The following is a 20,467-nucleotide window of genomic DNA, read 5'->3' as shown; positions in this document are numbered from 1 at the left end:
TTCTATAGTAGTTTCAGTTCTGGGGGAAAGGTCAGAAGTCAAGCAGAGTCCATTTGACATTAAGGTTTGGTAACTTCAGACTGTTTAGATGAAGCATGTTCTTTTTAACAAAAAAATCTGGAGTTTCTACCCAGCACAAAGGAAAATAGAGGATCATTTTTCAATTTCAGTAGACTGTGTTTGGGGCATTCCTAATGATATCAGTGGGAGAAGTTACTAAATTGTGGTGTACATACCACCTGGCAGATGTTAACATACTGCACTGTCAGAGAACCTCGTTAGCTTTTGTATGACCTCCACACTATGCGCCTTTATAACTTCCTTAGTGAAATAAACTGGTCTTTGATACTACTTACAATTATCTTAACTTCACCAAGAACTCAAATTGTGTCCTCTTTTGCCTTTAGAAACGCCATGGATACAGCTAGTCACAGTCTAGTCCTCCTGCAGCAGTTGAACATGCAGCGTGAGTTTGGTTTTCTCTGTGACTGTACAGTTGCAATAGGAGATGTTTACTTCAAGGCCCACAGAGCAGTGCTAGCTGCTTTTTCAAACTACTTTAAGATGATATTTATTCACCAGACAAGGTAAGAACATACATCTTTTTCTGCATTTAAGGCAACTTTTAAAATTTATTCTTCAAAGGGAATTAAATTCTGAAGGAACTTTAGCAAGGGATTAGATGACTTGGGGTTGGTTACATAAAACAATTATGGAGTTGTAACCTTCTAAAACCAGTTCATTTCCAGCCTAGAATGTAGTGTCAGAAAGTCCTTTTGATCTTACTTGTTTAATCAGCATAAGCCAAAGTTCAGATCCAACGTCTGGCATTGCAGCACATTTAAAGAGGGATGAACAGAGAAACAAAAGTTGAAGAAGTATCACAGCTTTCTTTATTGGCAAATGCCTAGAATTTTTCACTGAAGTTGTGTGTACATAGAAATAAATACAATACTTTGGCTTACCATTTGGACCAACGTTGAAGTTTTAAAAATAAAATTGAGTTCAGAGTTCGTGTTTATTGTTGACCTGTAAGGCCTGGGAACTAACTTTGTATTTATCTACAGAGTACACAGAGCATGCCTGGTGGCTGGACAAGCTTCCTCCCACACTCCGTCACCAAATGGCTCTGGGGAGACCGGTGTAGTCTAGTTTCCAAACTCACTCAGTTCATGTCCTTGCTGTTGCAACTACTAGCAAGGGTGACAGTGCAATATTGTGCTGCAGACACTTAGAGTTAACAGACTGCACTGAGACCATCAATTCATTTCAAGTGTCATAGAGCCTTGTATATCAGTCACCTCATGGTGACATTCAGATGCTGCACCGCAGTTGGGTACAAAGTGGTCAGATTTTGTAGTTACACGGGATAGCTCCTGAGTTCTAATCCTGCCTCTGACATGGAGTTGCTGTCTACAGATTTGGTCTCTGTCTGTGTGCTCACTTTCCTATCTGCAATTACTCCTTCAGCGATGTTGAAGTCTCTTTGATTAAAATTTGGAAATTGGAAAGTGCTTTGATGGCTGGGACTGAGAGATTAGTGCTGAGTGTTCATTATAATCAATACCATTTAATGACATTGGGACATAAAGCTGATAAAATATATACCTATTGTAATGCAGAGTGGATAAAAATCAATGATTTTTAACAATATATATATATTATATATATATTATTTAAACTAAACACAGGTTTATTTTAAAAGAAACCTATGTAAAATTAGTTTTGAATTTATGACAACCTATTTTAATGCTTAACTTACTATAAGCTATTAAGGCCAATTAAATGCAGTAAAAAAATATTAAGCAGTACATATTTGCTGCCATGTTTTAAAGTCAAACCACTGAACTGGTAGAAGTCACTCTCTAAGCATCTGGATCCAGAGTTTGCTGAAGTGCTAAACTAGCTTTTGACAGCAGAAGCCTCCTCTGCAGGTGCAGAGAGAATATTTTCTTGATTTCAGTTTATTCAACTCACTCAGTTCAATGACTAGTTCATTCAAAGTTAAGAAAAACAGGAAAACCGTCTTCATTTTCTAAACTATTAATAAAAACTAGGTGTTTAAGGATGAGATCTACTTGTTCTAAAATTTGAAGGACATGGTGACCAGAAACAATCAGTTCAAGTCACTAACTACAGAAATTTCTTCCTTTGTTTAATAAATTGGCTAGTTTTTAACATAAAATATGTTTTGCTAATTTTAATGCATTTTTTTCTTATGTATCCAGCACATTTAAAGTAGTTGTATTTAATTAAATTTTTAAAATGCTGTTTATGTGCATTTTTAATTGAATTTGAATATCCATCCAAATAGACATTGACACAAATCACAAGTAATCATCTAGTAAATAGGAAATGCATCATTCATCATGTTCTAACATAATAAATGTAATAATCAAAAATCTGAATAAATGCAAGTTAATCTATCTAATTGCTTAAATAAATGTGTATAGATATAGTGTATCCTCCTGGTTATCAAAAAAAATAACGACACTTAGTGAAAAGGCTATATTTAGTTGCAAATCAACATGTTTTAATGGTTGCCAAGCAATGAGAATCAACCTTCCTTTAGGAAAATAGCTAAAAAGTACAAATGCAAAACATGTTTAAAATTGATGATTTACATCAAAGTTTCCTCCTTGCTAATTTAAATCATGATTAAGATTGATGGTTTAAATCACTTTGATTTAAATCAGTCCACCTCGTTGAATTTATTATTTAATTATTGAATTTAATAATGAATTATTATTTAAATATATAGCAATAGACTTAGGTCCAGATTTTCAGAATCACACACAATATGTGAATTCATAATTTGCAAACAATTACTGCAGTGGCATGCAAAGTTACACTGCATATACAAATGAGTGAGTGTATGGCTAACTGGTCACATTCGTGCCCAATTAATACAGTTATGCACGCAGTCACTATAATTGCACATGTAAATTATGCCCATGTCCTCTTTGTGCATGTGTCAGATTTATTCTGAATCTGGGAAAGGTAGCTAATGTGTGTTCTCTCAAAGTAAATGATGGGCCACATGAATGCTTAAATAATGGCCAGGATTATCGTTTGGAGAAACAGATATATTTAATCATATGTTTTGTTTTAAACAGTGAATGCATAAAGATTCAGCCTACAGATATCCAACCAGACATATTCAGCTACTTGTTGCACATCATGTACACTGGAAAAGGTCCAAAGCAGACAGTCAACCCCAGCCGGCTGGAGGAGGGCATTCGATTTCTCCATGCAGACTACCTTTCCCATATTGCAATTAAAATGAACCAGATACTTTCCCCAGAGACGATGCAGTCTTCAAACTTATATGGAATTCAGATCTCAACTGCACACAAAGCAACAAAGGAAGGTCTTGGAGCAAAAGAAAATCTGACAAATGCCAGCAACAGGTCTGCTAACCAGGGCGATCACCCACAGTTACAGCTCTCACTTGCCATTGGACTAGATGATGGTACCCTCGAACAACAGATCACCCATCCTTCCACCCAAGCAGCTGTCAAACCAGTGGAGGAGCTTCAGAAATCATCTGTGTCTATAAAGCAGGAGAAATGTGACCCCGAGCCAGTGGTGTCCCAAAGTCACACGTCGCCCTCTCCAGATGTTTCTAAAACTAATCTCAAAATGCATTTATGTCATTACTGTGGGGAGCGTTTTGATTCCCGTGGCAATTTGCGGGAACACCTGCACACTCACGTCTCTGGCTCACTTCCCTTTGGCGTCCCAGCCTCCATCCTGGAGAGCAATGACCTTGGTGAAGTGCAGCCTATTACTGAAAAGGGGGAAGCTATTGAAAGTCACCGGCTCGGTGCCTTCCTACTGAAAGAGAATGAGCATCCGTCAGAACATCCAAGCCATAGTAACACAGAGCCGTTACAGTATGGCCAGTTGTCGCTAATCTCCAAAGACACTGAGCCTGTGGAGTTAAACTGCAACTTCTCTTTTTCAAGAAAGAGAAAAATCAGTTGCACAGTCTGTGGCCACAAATTTCTCCGAAAGAGCCAGTTGCTGGAACACATGTACACACACAAAGGGAAACAATACAAATACAACCGATGCCAAAGGTTTGGTAACCCAGTAGCCCACAAGTTTCATCCTTATTGTAACAGTTGGTCTGATTGTACAGTAAAAAGTTCCAGGCTCTCTCAAGATCACCTAGATTCATCATGTGCATTGGAGTCTGATCTTGCTCCAGAAAATGTTGATGCAATCCTCGTAGAATAGCTTTGTATGTTGCCTCTGATGAGCTGAAAGCATGAATGCTTCAATTTGTTTGTGTCCTTCCATTTTGCTGAATGTTCTAGGTACTCTTCTGAAGTTTTCTCTTCACCTAACAGCTCTGTCTTCAGCGAGATGAGACTGTAACAATTATGTATACCCTTTTACTTGGATATTTAAACCTTAAAATCCAAGTTGATTAGAGAACAAGCTATTTGTCGGCGGTGTCCAGATAACTTAGATCCATCTTTCATAAATGACCACTTAATTGACCTGTGTGTTACCCAAGATGAGATTGTAGAAGTTAGTGAGTGTGGGGTTTAAGCATCTAGTATACTGAGCAGAACTTTAGGACTGAGTGTGTGTCCTTAGAATTATTCTGAAACCAAAGTGGGTGGAATGTGTTCAGAGGATATTGCTTTTCTTGATTAGTTTTTTTTTTTTAGGTTAATATCAATTCCCTAGAAAGAGAGAATAACCCAAAGTACAGAGGACATGTGGGAAATGAACAAGCTACAGCACATAAACCTCAGGCTGTTCCCTTTTCCTGGTAATCCCAGGGGTTGATGTAGAGACAGTGGCCCTGGTTCAGCAAGCGTTTGCAGTTCCATTGACTTTGAATACATTCTTTAAGTGCGGCATCTGCTTAAGTGCTTTGCTGCAGGAGGACTAATGTGCATCCTTCCCCATTCCAAGCCCAGCAGGCCTCCCCCTGCTTGATCAGTCCCCTCCACAAATGTGGAACCAAATCCTACTGAAGCTCTTCAAAGGGTCCCATTAATGAACCTTCCTCTGTAAGATGGAATGAGATCCAGGTGAAGAGTCTCCTCCAAGAGGATCTAGGGCAGGGGTCTGCGGACCCCCTGCCCTTTCAAGGGGGCTGCGGGGCCCCGCAGCTGAAGCCCCGATCCCTGGCACCCCCTGCTGGGCTGAAGCCGGGGGAGGTGCAGGGCTGAAGCCCCGATTCATGGCCTGTGACCCCTACCGGGCTGAAGCCAGGAGGCATGGGGCTGAATCCCCGAGCCCTGGTGCTCCCTGTGGAGCAGAAACCCTGAGCCCATGGTGGGCAGAGTTGGGGACATGGGGGGCATTGCCCCCTCCCCCCCAAACTGCAGCGCAAGATCATGGCAGTCCTGGGGGCACCTCCACACCTCCCCTGAGTCCCCCCTCATCTCCTCTCCCTGCCCCTGGGCCAGGTTGGAGGTGGGAAGCCGGAGCCGGGCAGTGTGGGGCAGCTGCTGTTCTGGCTGGTGCCATGGAGCAGGCAGCTGCAGCGTTCCTTCCTCTCCTGCTCATGCCCCAGGTTGAAGCTGCTCATCAGCTCCCAGCCCCCTTTGCTCCTGCAGAGGCAGCCGGTAAGAGCCCCCCGGGTGGGAAGACCCAGCTCCGTGGCTGGCAGACCCCTCCAGGAACAGGGACAGCAGGGGAGTCCTCCCAGCACACAGCCCCTAATACTCCTCTCCCTACACCCTGAGCCCCTAGTGCCCCTCTCCCTGCCCGCACACAGCCCCAGCACACAGCCCCTAATACTCCTCTCCCTACACCCTGAGCCCCTAGTGCCCCACTCCCTGCCCGCACACAGCCCCTAGCTACCCCCTCCCTGCACTCTAAGCTGTTTTCAAACTTTTTGAGCTAAGCCCCCCACCTTTGAGTTATAATTTAAATATATAAACTCCCTCCCTCCCTGGACCCCACCATGCGGAGGTGGCTTGAGCCCCAATGACCCCTGACCCCCCAAATAGAAGTCAAACTACACCTATTCCCAAGGCCCCTGTCCCGAGGCGCCCCCCCTGCCCCTGCTGGGCCCTGGAGTTTTTATAGCCTGTCGAGGGGGGCCTCAGAAAAAGGTTGAGAACCCCCTGATCTAGGGGACCCCATCTCTTAAAAAAAAATCCTTTTCCCTACTGCAAATTATTTCTACATATGAACAGCTTTGAAGCATATGCTCCTAACTACTAGGGTGATGTGAACATTAAAAACCCATAGATAAGGAACATTGTCTCTTCTACAACCGTAATACTGTTTAAATAGAATTTTTTTATGCCTTTGTTATCATTTCCTGCATATCTCAAAAATGTATTCTTCCAAGTCAGTTACAAATGTGCATTCACATTCATTCTGACCTCAGGTTAATATTTTGCTCTTCTATAGCGTTATTTCATCAGAGCATCACAAACCACTTCCTGCAATGCGGGGTATAAGGAGCGCCCAAAGAAGTGTACCTTTGCGGGGGAGGGGGAGGGAGAGGGAGAGGGGAATCAGCCAACAGTGAAATGGAGTAATTCTGATATAAAGAACAATTTTTTTATATGTACTGAATAGATGCTGTGAGCTGCTCCACTCTGCTGCTCAAAAAATGTGTTAGGCACTTTTCCAAAAATGTGCGTTAAGACCAGCAATGAAAGCCTGTGCCTGTCCGTTGCCATGGGATTGTGTCACTAGAATGCACAGTGATGGGGAAAATCTTTGAACAATGGTGAGAAAAATGCCTGCCAAAATTCCTGGTCCAAATCTCTTTTGAAGTCAGTAGACTTCACCTGGCTCTACTGAGATTGGATCAGGCCCAGAAAAAAATCTGAAATCAAAACATTTTTGAATTACCAAAGCATCATATGCTAATTATTTTTAGGACTGAGCTCATCTTGATTTGATTTCTTTATATTATACTCAGTAGAGAAGCCAAGAGCTGCATGGACAGAGACTTGACTTTTCTTAGAGGTGGTCTCTGCACACCAGGGTTGAAGCACCTTCGTAAGGTGATACAGGGATGCTCACGCAGCTGTTTCTTGTTGGTTGAGCCTCTTTCGCAAACACTGACGCTTAGAAAAAAATGACTCTGAATGGGCAGCCAAGCCAATTTCTGCTTTGTTCCCCAGTGTAACTTCAACCTAGGAAAAAAGGTGTGGTTTTAACATGTTAGTTAATATGCGCTAAAATCCTAATGTAGACAAGGCAAATTAGCTGGTCAAGCTGAACCTTAGACTCCCGACTAGGGTTTACCTCAACTAGTTAACGTGTTTTAAACAGTAGACCATGAAAACAAAACCAAGGATTGATGACAGTAGGACATACAGACACAAAATGCTACAGGAAAGAACAAATTAGGATATATATTCCTTATACGTTGTGGTCTTTAGTTGTGCTAAGTGTAATTTTTTTAAAACATTGCCAGAAGGATACTTAAATGGGAACAAGGAAACTGAGCAGAAGTCACATCTGCATGAGTTATTAGCTAGCTGTGATGTATTTATATAGTAGTAGTGACTATATCATATTGAATGTGAAGAGGAATTTACTTTCTGAAATTGGTAAATAACCGTTTTGTGTTCATGCGTAACTTTTAAAACTAGTGAGCATAAAAACTTAAATGTTCTTCAAGTGCTTGCTCATGTCCATTCCATTGTAGGTGTGCGTGCGCTGACATGCGCAGTCGTCGGAGGCTTTTGCCTTAGCGGTATCCATAGGGCCGGCTGTGGTGCCCTCTGGAGTGCCGCACTCATGCCGCGGTACATCAGGTGCTGCCGTCCCTGCGCCCTCTCAGTTCCTTCTTACTGCCTGTGGTGGTCAGTCGGAGCACCTCTGTCCCTTTCTCGCAAGCGGCCAGCGGTTTCCCTTCTACCTTAGCCTTGTGCTTCTAGCTGTAAATAGTTAATGGTTTGTTAGTTAGTTGTGAAGTACCTGTTAAGTGCCCTGTTCTCTGCAGGACAGGGACAAGAGCTCCCCGTCAGACGCCTTCCTCATTCCGTGGTGGGGAGCGCTGATGTACGCCTTCCTGCCAGTGCCATTGATCCACGAGGTCTTGCTAAAGGTGAAGCAAGACAAAGCGGCCGTCATCCTCATAGCCCCAGCGTGGCCTCGGCAACAGTGGTTTGGCACGCTGCTGAGTCTGTCGGCAGCCACCCCTTTGCAGCCACCTCTTCGGCCGGATCTCCTGTCCCAGAACCACGGCAATCTGCTGCAGCCGAACCTGGCAATGCTGCACTTGACAGCCTGGCTACTGCGTGGCTGAGTGGGGATGAGCAGCGGTGTTCCGCTGGTGTCCAGCAAGTCCTGCTGGTAGCAGGAAACCCTCCACCAGGCTACCTATGTGGCAAAGTGGAAGCGGTTCACGTGTTGGGCCGCAGATCGTCACGCTTGTGCGGCGGAAGCCCTGCTGCAGGACATCCTGGACTATTTTGCTGCACCTTAACCTCCAGGGCTTGTCGCTTTCTTCAGTCAAGGCACACCTAGCGGCCATTTCGGCGTTCCACCCTCCGTTTCAAGGCAGGTCGGTCTTCACCCATCCCATGACGGCATGGTTCCTGAAAGGCCTGGAGCGCCTTTACCCGCATGTCCAGGAGCTGGTTCCCCCTTGGGACCTGAACCTGGTGCTGTCAAGGCTCATGGGTCTCCCCTTCGAGCCTTTGGCTTCCTGCTCCCTTCTGCTTCTCTCCTGGAAGGTCTCCTTCCTAGTCACTATAACTTCGGCCCGGAGGTGTTCAGGGTGTTCACATTGGAACCACCTTATACAATCTTCTATAAGGACAAGGTCCAGCTGCATCCACACCCGGCCTTTCTGCCCAAGGTCGTCTCCCAGTTCCATACTGGTTGAGACATATATTTACCGGTCTTCTGCCCTAAGCCTCATGCATCGGATGAGGAACACCGGCTGCATACCCTGGATGTCGGGCGGGTACTGGCCTTCTACACAGATAGAATGAAGCCGTTCCGTAAGTCAGCGCAGTTGTTTGTTGCTGTCACAAACAGACTGAAGGGTTGCCCAATGTCTACCCAGAGAATATCATCGTGGATCACTGACTGCATCTGCTACTGTTATGAGCTGGCGAAGGTGCCCCCGCTGGCAATCGTGATGGCTCATTCAACTAGGGCGCAGGCATCCCCGGCATCCTTTCTCGCTCAGGTGCCGATCCAAGAAATTGTCGGGCTGCGACCTGGTTGTCCATCCACACATTCGCTTCACACTATGCGCTGATCCAGCAAGCCCAAAATGACGCTGGTTTCAGCAGAGCTGTGCTCCAATCTGCAAGACTGTGAACTCTGAGTCCACCTCCAAGGGCACTGCTTGTGAGTCCCCTAGAATGGAATCGACATGAGCAAGCACTCGAAGAAGAAAAACGGTTACCCACCTTTTTGTAACTCTTGTTCTTCAAGATGTGTTGCTCATGGCCATTCTATTACCCACCCTCCAGCTCCTCTGTCGGAGTTGTAGGCAAGACGGAACTGAGAGAGCATAGGGCTGGTGGCGTCTGATATACCGTGGCATGAACGCGGCACTCCAGAGGACGCCACAGCTGGCCCTACGAGTACCGCTAACGCAAGAGTCTCCGATGACCACGCATGTGGGCGCGCACCCTACAATAGAATGGGCATGAGCAACACATCTCGAAGAACAACAGTTACAAAAGATAGGTAATCATTCCTTATTTTCTGAAGGGCTTACTAGTGTGTTCTCCAGTTAAACTTCCTGGTATAGTCATCTGTGACTTGAATACATTTAACTTCTTTGAAATGCTATATACTTTACAAAAGGGTTTCCCTTGAGTATTTCTATAGAAAGTCTTTTATATACCACCGTGAGTCATGCAGTGTGTGTAACAATCAATGATTTAAAAAATAATTTTAAAAATTGTAATTGGATTTTTCTTTTAATTAAATTCACATTTGTTTTTAAAAAAAATCTATTTACAATTTGAATTTGACAACCAATATTAACTTGTAAACTTATAATTATTAAAATTGTTTAAATAAAAAATATTAAGCAGTACATATTTGCTGTCAGATTGTAAACAAAGTCAAACCACTGAACTGGTGAAAGTCACTGGCCAAGCATCTGGGTCCAGAGTTTGCTGAAGTGCTAAACCAGCTTTTGACAGCAGTAGCCTCTTTTGCAGGTACAGAGAAAATATTTTCTTCATTTCAGTTTATTCAACTAATAATAGTGCACTGGTTCCCAAACTTTTTACCTCGTGCCCCCCATTACCCCTGTCCCTGCCCCCAGGAGTGGGGCCATGGCTTCGGGAGGCGGGGACGCAGTCACGAGTAAGGGGGGCCAAGGCTGGGGCCATAGCTGAGGGCAGGGGCAGGAGCAGTGCCTCGGCCAGGGGCCAAGGCCAGCAGCTGGGGCCCTGGGTGTGGGGCCAGCAGCTGCGGCCAGCAGCCGGGACCCCGGTCACGGGGTCAGCAGCCGGGTGGCGCTCCCTCCCCGCCCACTGTGGGGGCTGGCCCAGGCCCCAGCTGCGCTCCCCCCGAACATTCCTTCGTGCCCCCCCAGAGGGGTGCATCCCATAGATCAGGGACCTCTGTAATAGTGACTGAACTGAATTAGCTGAATAAACTGAAATGAAGAAAATATTCTCCCTGCACCTGCAAAAGAGGCTACTGTTGTCAAAAGCTGGTTTAGCACTTCAGCAAACTCTGGAGGCAGTAAAGCACCATTTTTAGTATAAAGTCTATATTTATTTGCTAATCAGCATGTTTTGGTTACCAAGCAATGAGAATCTTTCTTTACCAAAATAACTGAAAAGTACAAAACCATTGATTTCAATGCTTCCTGATACCTATCATGATTAAAAGGGGTGATTTAAATTGCAGCGATAGAAATCAGTCCACCCTGGATGAATGCAGCTGAAAAAGCTAGCGAGACAGAAGTACTGTCAAATCTAAATAGGGTTAACTGGAGCTACTACTAAAAATATCTTAATTATAAAAAAATTGCAGAATAAAATGCAAATCTTGGAAAAAAGCAACATTTCCAAGTAATGATAGTAGGCATGACAGCCACTCATGGCTATGTATCAATATACTTTTTATTATTGTATTATAAAATATTCAGAGGAATGTATGTTTGAATTTATGTGTACCCTATTCTTTTAAAAAAAGAACCTGTGTATGCTCTACAATTGGACTGAAAGCAATGCATTTCATGTATTTTATTGATAGAAATAAAATCACTTGACACAATAAGCAGAGGAACTGGGTACCGTTAATTACTCCTAAATATCTGAAGTTATTTGATCAACACAAAAACAGATCAATTCAGAGAGCTGAAAAAATGGTCTGTAATATGAACTGAGGACACTGAAAACTTTTATCAAAAAATAAGGGAAAAGTTTAAAAAAAAAAAATCATAACCCTTTTCAGTGAAGCCTTCTTTGAAATACTGGTATGTAACCTTTTCAGTTTTCTGAGCTGGGGTAGTGATTGAGGTTATAATTTTGCAACTTAGTACGTTAAAACTAGTGGTGACTGGCCAGTGCAGGTACTTGTTATGGCAGGGATCCAGATAGTGGATAAAAATGGCTTGGAAAAGATTTGAAAGCCAGCACTCCTTAAGGGAGCTGAGGAAGGGGTGTTTGAGGCGCCGATGTCTGGTATGGGGGAGCTGACTGCACTGGGCATCCACCACCAGTTTTAAGTACTAAATCGCAACATTATAAGTTATAACCTAAATCCCTGTCCCAGTCCATTGGGTCCCAGACCTATGGTGGGGAAGGCCAAAAAAAAAAACCCCACCAACCCCTCCCCACCTGGCCTTGGCCAAGGTGGTGGTGAGGGAAAATATATTTCTTTTATATCCCTTTATATGAGGGGAGGGTGATAGCAAGGGACTGGCTGGGAGAAGGTTGGCAATTATGTGGCACTGATTAAGGAATGAAGATGAGGTGCACTGTACAATTTATTGCTGGGTACCTTCAGATATTTGTAGGTGACTAAAGTTGTGGCCTAATTAAAACAAATTAATTGCCTCCTATCTTCTGGAGTGGCCCAACAAGTGCTGAGTTCCTTCTTAGGTACTGAGCTTGTAGCCATCCCCACGTCCTCCCTCTAAGCCCCACATTTTGCCCCATCTTAAAATTAATGCCACCTTGAAGCTGGGGGATGACCCGGACAAGGGTAAATGTACTGCTTTGGCAACTTTGCCTGTGTGAGGACTTGGTTGGCCAGAAGGTGGTACTGATGCACAACTTGACAAGTTTCTCCCTTGCCTGAGCTAAATTAACTGTTCATGCTCCGCTTAGCTGGGATCTCTGACTTGGGTTTCACTATTATCGTCCCTCAGCAGTGAAGAGATCTGAGTGCAGCCGTCATCCTGCTTTTCCAGCTTGAACACGGTCAAACAAGCCTGTTACAGATTTCACATGCACATGCATTATCTTGGCATCTGGCTAGGTGCCAAGGCTATAAACACAGACAGCTTCCTAAGATTTCTTCTAGATTGGGAACGGGGGTGGGGTAAGCAAGTGATGTTTCCAGCAAAACTGGGTCTTTCCACTTCAAAGACGCAGCACACATACCGAAAGATGTTAAATAAAATTTGCAACAAACATACTCTTTCAGAAGGGACAATATTAGTTTTACCAACATGGAGTGACCTGAAATTATTGACCCATAAAATGGAACTAGCAAACCATTAAAAACAAAAAACCATCTTGAAATGTACAGAAATGCTGTGATGTGGAGGCTGACTGCAATTATCTAACATCACTGTGGCTACAGACTTGCAACACCTACCTAACCATTCTTTCAGCTGTGTGTGTATCTATAATTTTAAAAAAAGGCTTCCGGTGAGCAACCACCAATTACAGCCTTTCCCCTGTCCTGAATCTTCAGCCAGCAATAAACCTTGCCAGTCAGAAATGAAACTCCTATTTCCTTTTACAGGGAACCTGAAAGCGATAACGTCAGTCACACAACTCCAATTTGATTTTTCAATCAAAAGAACACCATTCCTGCTCTTAAGCTCGTTGTGTCAGAAGGGCCTGTTACTGACTGGTGTTCCTGTCAAAGGCAGGCACCGGGAAAAACACTTAGCGCAATAAAAACTTGGAGACAAATGTAATGAAGCTAGACTATGGTCTGACCTTCTTAATAGCTGGCTGTTTATGAACGACAACAAGCCAGAGCTTAAAGCACCGAAATGTAATTACATCATTTATAAGGCTCTGATGTGTTTCCACTGAGCAGATAAACAGCCAATGGCCCAGCTTCAAAGACGCAGAAAGCCTCTCCTAATTGTGAAATTGCTGTTTCCGATGCACAGTGTAACCAGCCGAATGGCTCCTCGACGTAAAGGGGATGAGTGAGGGGGCCTAGTTTTTCGTTTTATGCCGAACACATGAAAGAGGCTTTGGGAACTGAAGCGAGCCAGGCATCACGCCTGCCTCACAGAATGGGGGTTACTCAGCTTTATGGGCAAATCGTTGTCTAGACACCTGTTGAGCAATTACTTGACCAACGGTTGTAAGGACTTTGGACAACAGTTCCTGCATTAGGGACAGGTTGCGGTCTATGCAGGGGAGGGAGGCGGGATGTAAGGCCTGCCCCCAAACTCCCCTATACTTGACACCTGCATTGTGTGTGAAGCCCCTGTTCCAGCCTCCCCCGACACAACCACAGACAGTATGGTGGCCACTGGCCAGTGCAGTTATATCAACACGCTCCGGGAAGCAAGCTGTGCTAGGCATAGAGCTGGGGCCGATTGTGCCCCCTCTTGCCCCCCCCAGACCCCAAAGCAAAGGAGGAACAGCAAACCAGATTGTAAAATCTTTTATGAGGGAACACTCCTGTCCAACCCTATATTTATTAACAGGTTTTTCCCAGCAATGGTCAGATTATTAATTTTCCTCATGTGCCTGTGATAAAGGCCTCCTTGCCCTCACTGGCAAGTTGAGCCTAATTTCAGCAGCACACGTTGGCATGCCTGCCTCGCTGCCCTTCTCCACCAGCCCTGATTCTGGCAGCCTGTTATGGCAGACACCCTGACTCATTGATAGTTCTGCGGCAACTTCAGGTCGATACAAGAAGAGAGGCTTGCATTGCATTCAGCGTGCCCTGAATAGTACAATCAATTCAGCGTTTCTTGGGCTATTGATTTGGATATTTAATTCAATGAAATTTTAATTTCAGAATGTTTCTCCATCTTTTCTCCTGCCGCCAACCTGTTCAGATTTCAATGCATGATGGCAATGAGCCACAGCTGCTTTAGAGAAGCTGTCAAGGGAAAAGTGGGCGCTGTAGGCACTCAGAAAAAAGCAGGGGGCTGAGTTTTTGTAGCAACAGGGAGATGATGCATCCTTCCCTCTCCCTTGTGGGCAGGAATGGAGATGATCTGAAATGGTGGGGGGGGGGTTGAACATTTCACTTCTGCCCCTCCCCCCACCTGCCACTCAGCAATATCTCCCGCTACAGATCTATCATTGCTGAGCACAGTGACAGACACGCACCTCATCTAGAGCTTTCTGCACACCCATCAGCAGCGAGTGTTCAAATTTTGACATGTAAATTGTCAGATTTCAAGGTTAACATTCTGAGATCCACTGTTGCCCTTAGCTAATGTGCACACAACTTCCAATGTGTGTCCGCTGAAAGAATTCGGCACCAGTGCTAGCTCCACAGGGGGATTTAGGCACCTAACCCAATATTTAGATTCTCAAAGCTGTGCTCAGCTGCTGCCCAACCCTGTAGGTGCCTAAACTCCCTAGGCACCTGAGTTTCCATCCGTAAAGTCCCCTGGGGGCTCCATTTCTGCTGGTGTGCACTTACCAAACTGCTCACATCCTGATGGTGCTGAGAAGCTGGGCACCTCACTCACTCACAGCAGGAACCTCAACCCCTCTGCCTTGCTCGACTGCAGGTCGCAGGCCAATGGGTATTCGCAGCGTGTGCCTAGAAGTGGTGGGGGTAGGGCCATCTTACACCAATAGCACTCCCCTCGGATGTGGGAGAACCAGGTTCAAAGTCCTTCTCTGCCTGATGTGGAGCAGGGACCTAAAGAGAGGTATCAGCGCCTCCCAGGGAAGTGCCCTAATCACTGTGCTGTAGGGTATTCTGGGGTGGGTTTCTCTCACTCTCTGCTGTTGAAGAGGTCAGGGCCCAGTCTCTGCTCCCATTAATATTTCATACAAAGTGGAACATACAAATTTGAACCGGGTCCCCCACATTTCAAGTGAACACTCTAATCACCGGGCTCTTGGGTAGGAAGGGGATGCCAGCTGTATCATCTCTTCTTCCATTCTTTGCGAGAAAGGAAAGACCTGGCTTAGGTGCCCAACTCCAGGAGAGGGCTCACAGCGGTGAAGCAGAAATACAGGCCTCCTCCCCAGCCCAAAATGAGGCACCTTTGAGAATGGGGCATAGCTCCTGCCCCTCTCTTAGCCAGTAGAAAAGGCCAAAGCTTGGCAACTCCCTGCTCAGCGTGCTGGCTTCTATGAATCCCCTCCTTAGGCACCTAGCTCTCCCCACACCCGAGGGCCTAACTTGTGGCTGAGGATTCCAGTAGGTGAAAGGGGGCCTAAAATTGGCTCTTTAGTGCCTCCTTTGTGGATCTAACCCTTGGTTTAGGTGACCTGCAAACTTAGGCTGACAGTATTGCATTAGTTAGTGTTGAGGGTTCTCTTTGCAACCATGTGGTCTAGGAATGTGCGGGGGGGGGGGAGGGGAAGAGAGGAGAAGTTGAATTAAAACTTATATTCTTCAGTGGGAATGGATTCTGCAACTAATTGCACAACCCCAGAATTGTGGAAAATGTGCCTACTATAAAACATTACCTGCTCCCCCTGAAATACTCAGACCCCTTACACAGCTCGCAGAGTGCTGGGTGGAAGGGCGGTGAAGTCTCATACCGGCTAAGAAAGTTTAGTTTGGGACTTCTGGGGAAACTTCATTATATCAGCTTCCCCAAGGTTATTCTTGTCTTAACACATGTCTATTAGACAGGTAATACTAACGGTGACTGAGTGGTCACTAATATGGGTCAATGAGGTGTCATGTTTTAAAGCCCTAACCACACCAGAATCCAGTGTAACACCAAGGACACAAGAAGCTTTAGGATACACTGGTCATTGACTAGTTTCAGAGTGGTAGCCATGTTAGTCTGTATCAGCAAAAACGAGGAGTCCTTATGGCACCTCCGAGACTAACAAATTTATTTGGGCATAAGCTTTCGTGGGCTATCATTGACTGGCTTGCCTGTTTTTTCCATGCTTTTCAAGCCCAGTTCAAGTTCTCTCCCCGCTTTGTACAAGTTGTGCTGTACACACCTTAGAGCTTATGTGCTCACTGATTTTCCAGGAGCGATGGCTTGTTCACCAGCAGTATTGCCCTGCTGTTGACTTCTCCAGCAGCATCTCTAGAGGCCTCCTAAGAACACGGTGCTAGCTAGCCCAGATAGGTGCCCGGACACTGGTGCCCAGCCAGGGCAATGAGATATGGCTGCAGCTAAATTCTAGGATTCAGAACTGGACTGTGACTCTCAGAACTGCCCACCTTTGCTTTCACAAGCTGCATGGAAACTATCAGTGGCCTAGACACACTGCAACACAGTGCTTCCCGAGCCTACAGCCCTGCCCCACATGTGACTCCTTTCTTGGGGTGTTAGGGGTAGGGCAGCGGCATGGGGCTTCCTTCTCTGCCCCAGGAGTGACAGCAGGCCCTCCCCCACCCTGTGTGGGACCAGCAAGGACCTGCACTTCTCTTTCCCTCTCACCCCATGAGACAAGGGGGGCAGCACTTACCTCAGTAACCAAGCTGAGGCTGCTTAGGTGAGTGGGCCAGGTCTACCGCACTCTACCACACAGTTCTTTGCTGGGGTGGTGTCCGCAGGTCCCCCAGAGCAGTGGGTCTTCAAGTTGCCTGCGGCAGCTCACACCTGTCAGTGCTATTGCCTCAGGCGCTCTGCAGACATGACTGCATCGGTTACTTGCTTTTATTAAAATGAAAGCTGAGATTCTGATATAATCACATGACTCCAAGGGCTGGGGCCCTTGGCACAGGCAAACACTTCCTATGTCTTAATCCAGCCCTGTTCATGAAGCAGCACTCCTATTGTAATATGTAACCAGAGAGCAGCTATTAATTTATAATTATGAATGGTCCCAATCATCTCCCCCTTAAAATTCAAATTATTGTAGCCAAAGCCAAGAGAATCCAGCAAAAAATAAATAAATAAGAATCACAGTTTGAAGATGAATACAGATGATTTCAAGATGCAGTACACCCCAGCTTCCCTGACTGACACTGGTGGTCAGAAGTAGTTACAATAACCTAAGGATTACATTAGCAGAGAATTGTTTCAATGAAAATACGCATTCCTTCTGTCACAGTTGGGTTTGAAACAAACAAAGGGAAACTAGAATTCCCAAATAGCTGGCTGGTGTAAAACTGATGTAGCGCCTCGCTCTACTGAGAATCTGTCCACATCTTTTCTCTAGAAAAGATTTCAGACATCACCTAGTTCCGTGTCATTTTGCTACCTACCTGCCTGTGTGTCTTAAATCCGTCCCGCCCGATAAAGCCACACAACCCTCTGAATCAGAACTACCGAGCACAAAAGTGTAATGACAAAGTGCAATCTGGAAGTGTGTGTTAAAGAGTTATGCTATATTACCTACACTAAGTTTTATAAAAACTGATGATTATTTTGAGGAAAACATAACTGCTGGAAAGTGAGTTTTTGGATCCAATTAGGTCAATTTTCCATTTAGCTTAAATACCACACACACATATTTTCTCCTGGATTAGGACAGTTTGATTAATTTACTTGTGTGCATTTGTGAAACAGCTCTTGCACTTTCATAAAAATGATCAACGATGTCCAACTAGCTCTGTGGATTTCAGTGGTGCTACATGGATTTATAACAGTTGGGGACCTGGCCCCACACAGTTCATTCATTTTAGTGCCCTACTTGTTGAACCATTTATTAGCAATTTTCACAAGGATCATTTAAACTAACACGGTTGCTTTCTGCTCACTATTACCACAATACAATTGTGCTAGGATGGTGAATTGTTCTAAAAGCTCTTTAAGTTTGTATTAAAAAAAATGTATTTAAATACTCTTCCTTCTTTGTTGCTTATATTAAAAAAAGCTGTGAGAAAATAAAATATTCAGCATGACATTGCAAAGTACGAATGGGCAAGAAAGAGGAGTTGCCCCTGCCAAGGGTCATGCTGGAAATGTGGGGGGAGAGAAGTAGGAAGGAATGCAGAGTGACTAGAGGGGGAAAAATAAAAATAAAAAAATTGCATTCATTCAGACAAATGCCAGGCAGAAACCACTTCCACAATTCAAAGAGGCAGCAGACCAACAGATTCCTGAATCAGAAGCAAGATGGCTGGAGAAGAAAGTAACATACGTGCTCAAAGTCAGATTGTAAGCATTAGAGGTTAACTAGCATACTAGTTTCTTTTAACCACCAGTGAGAAAACAGTTTTAAAAAACCTTCCACAATACCTTACATCTGCAGCTCTTGCATAGCCAGGCAATATTATGCTTATGGGTTTCATAGCCCAGTTACACCCACACAACTATAAAACAAACTTACCATTCTTTATTCAAGAGGCTACCATTCTCTCTCTAACTAATAACCCTTCTGTCTGGTCTGAACAGAGGGAGGTTCTGAGGCGTAATTAATTCATTCATGTTTATAAAGTTCTATGTTCTTTGTGATGTCCTGTGATAAAAGTGCAATGAATGAAAGTAAAGAAAAATTACAAATATTTACTATTACATACTGTAAAATACTTATGTGAAAGATGCTAAATAAAGGAAGAAGGGTGCTAAGGTTTGTTTGATCTAGAACACAAATTAATCTCATTTGCTACTGTTAGCACTACAAAAAGTCTGAAAAATATAAGAACAGTGAGCCAAATGCAGGTCTATGTAAATGGATGTAATTCGACTGACTTCACTGGAGTTGCACCTTCTTACACCAGGACTGAACTTGGCCTAGTATGTCTGAAACCCACACAGCCTAGTGAAATTATTAGTCAAAATGAAGCCACACTAATGATATCTAACGTTAAAAATGGGTGACACTTGCTTTGGCGCACAGTAATCAAAGTTAAAACTTAGTGAAAAGGACACATTTGCTTAGATATTCTCAAAAGTTCTAGCAATGTCTAGAAAACCTGTTTCTACTCACTGTATGGATGGATGCCTGAGTGGCTAGAAGTATTCAAATCTGGACAGGTGATCTTTACTGTAGATTAGTCTTTCAATGTAAAATCACGGTTTCCTGCATAGCCACCCAGTCAATCATAATGCAAGAAAACAACAGGTGTATTCATTTTTAATGAAGTGCTTGTTAGTTATGTAGCCAGTTATAATAGAAGGAAAAGCTAGCTACAGCGCAAAAGGATGGCTAACACAAACCTGAACATATATCAGTAGTGAACACCTATAGGCCCATGGTTGGAGCACAAGTGTATTTTTGTCAATCTCTAATTTCCTAATCACAAGTTTTGTATCATTTTCTTCTAAATAGCTACACTGGCCAGTTCCTCCACTGGTGTACATCAACATGAAAGACACCTGAAATTGATCTCAATGGAGCTATGCTGACTCACACAAGCTGTCCCACTACAGGAGTAAACTTTTATCCATTTCACAGAACACATGACATTCTCTTCCACAGCCAACAGACCTTCCAGAATTACACTGTGCTGCAGGGGGGAGGGATAGCTCAGTGGCTTGAGCATTGGCCTGCTAATCCCAGGATTGCAAATTCAATCCTTGAGGGGGCCATTTAGGGAGCCGGGGTAAAAATCTGTCTGGGGTTAGGGTTAGGGTCCTGCTTTGAGCAGGGGGTTGGACTAGATGATCTCCTGAGGTCCCTTCCAACCCTGATATTCTTTGATTCCCCTCCATCCAGCAATGATCTATCAAGACATATAGTGCAAGTCCATTAGCTCAAACAAGCCTCTTCCTGCATTTCTATGTTGTGCCTGAGAACACTGCAGGAGTTCCAAAGTTGCATAAAGTCCTGAAGGGTCTTCATTTTTAAATTATGCCACAATGTTTGCAGCAAACAGTATAAAGCACGAATTCATTAGTATTACATATACTGGATCAGTGATACTCTGAATCAAACTACAGTTGAGCAAATATATTCATGGAAAAGAAAGTTTAGACACTTTTTCACACCTCTAGATTTAAGACTGGAGTTCTACACATACACGCAGAAGCATGCCCTGGTGTTCATTGCTCATTTTCAGTGTGTGCCATTGAGTGTGTACTCTGCTCGGATTCTCTACCTCCAATGTTTAAAATGTGACTGAGCACTAGTTCCTAGGAAAAACTATAGCCCTTGTATTTTAACACAGGATCCATATGCTGTCCTGGGGAAGAAAAAAGATTCCCAAAATTGCAAATGGTCAATGTACACTTGCCAAGTGAGGTTGCTATTTCTGCATCAGCTCAGAAATATGCACAAGAATGCATGTTTTCAGGAGA

The 20,467-nt window shown here is 44.3% G+C and overlaps 1 protein-coding gene across 1 annotated transcript; it reads left to right on the top strand.

Annotated features, from left to right (window-relative positions):
* Window positions 1-407: 407 nt before the first annotated feature.
* ZBTB25 (zinc finger and BTB domain containing 25) lies at window positions 408-4,242 on the top strand. Its single transcript, XM_065404273.1, has 2 exons — window positions 408-587; window positions 3,117-4,242. Exons 1-2 carry the CDS (start codon window positions 415-417, stop codon window positions 4,240-4,242), a joined length of 1,299 nt encoding a protein of 432 aa, XP_065260345.1. The 5' UTR covers window positions 408-414.
* Window positions 4,243-20,467: the final 16,225 nt, after the last annotated feature.

Source organism: Emys orbicularis, chromosome 4, assembly GCF_028017835.1.
Source record: "Emys orbicularis isolate rEmyOrb1 chromosome 4, rEmyOrb1.hap1, whole genome shotgun sequence".
Taxonomy (NCBI): Eukaryota; Metazoa; Chordata; order Testudines; family Emydidae; genus Emys; species Emys orbicularis.
This window is presented reverse-complemented; position numbering and strand designations above follow the sequence as displayed.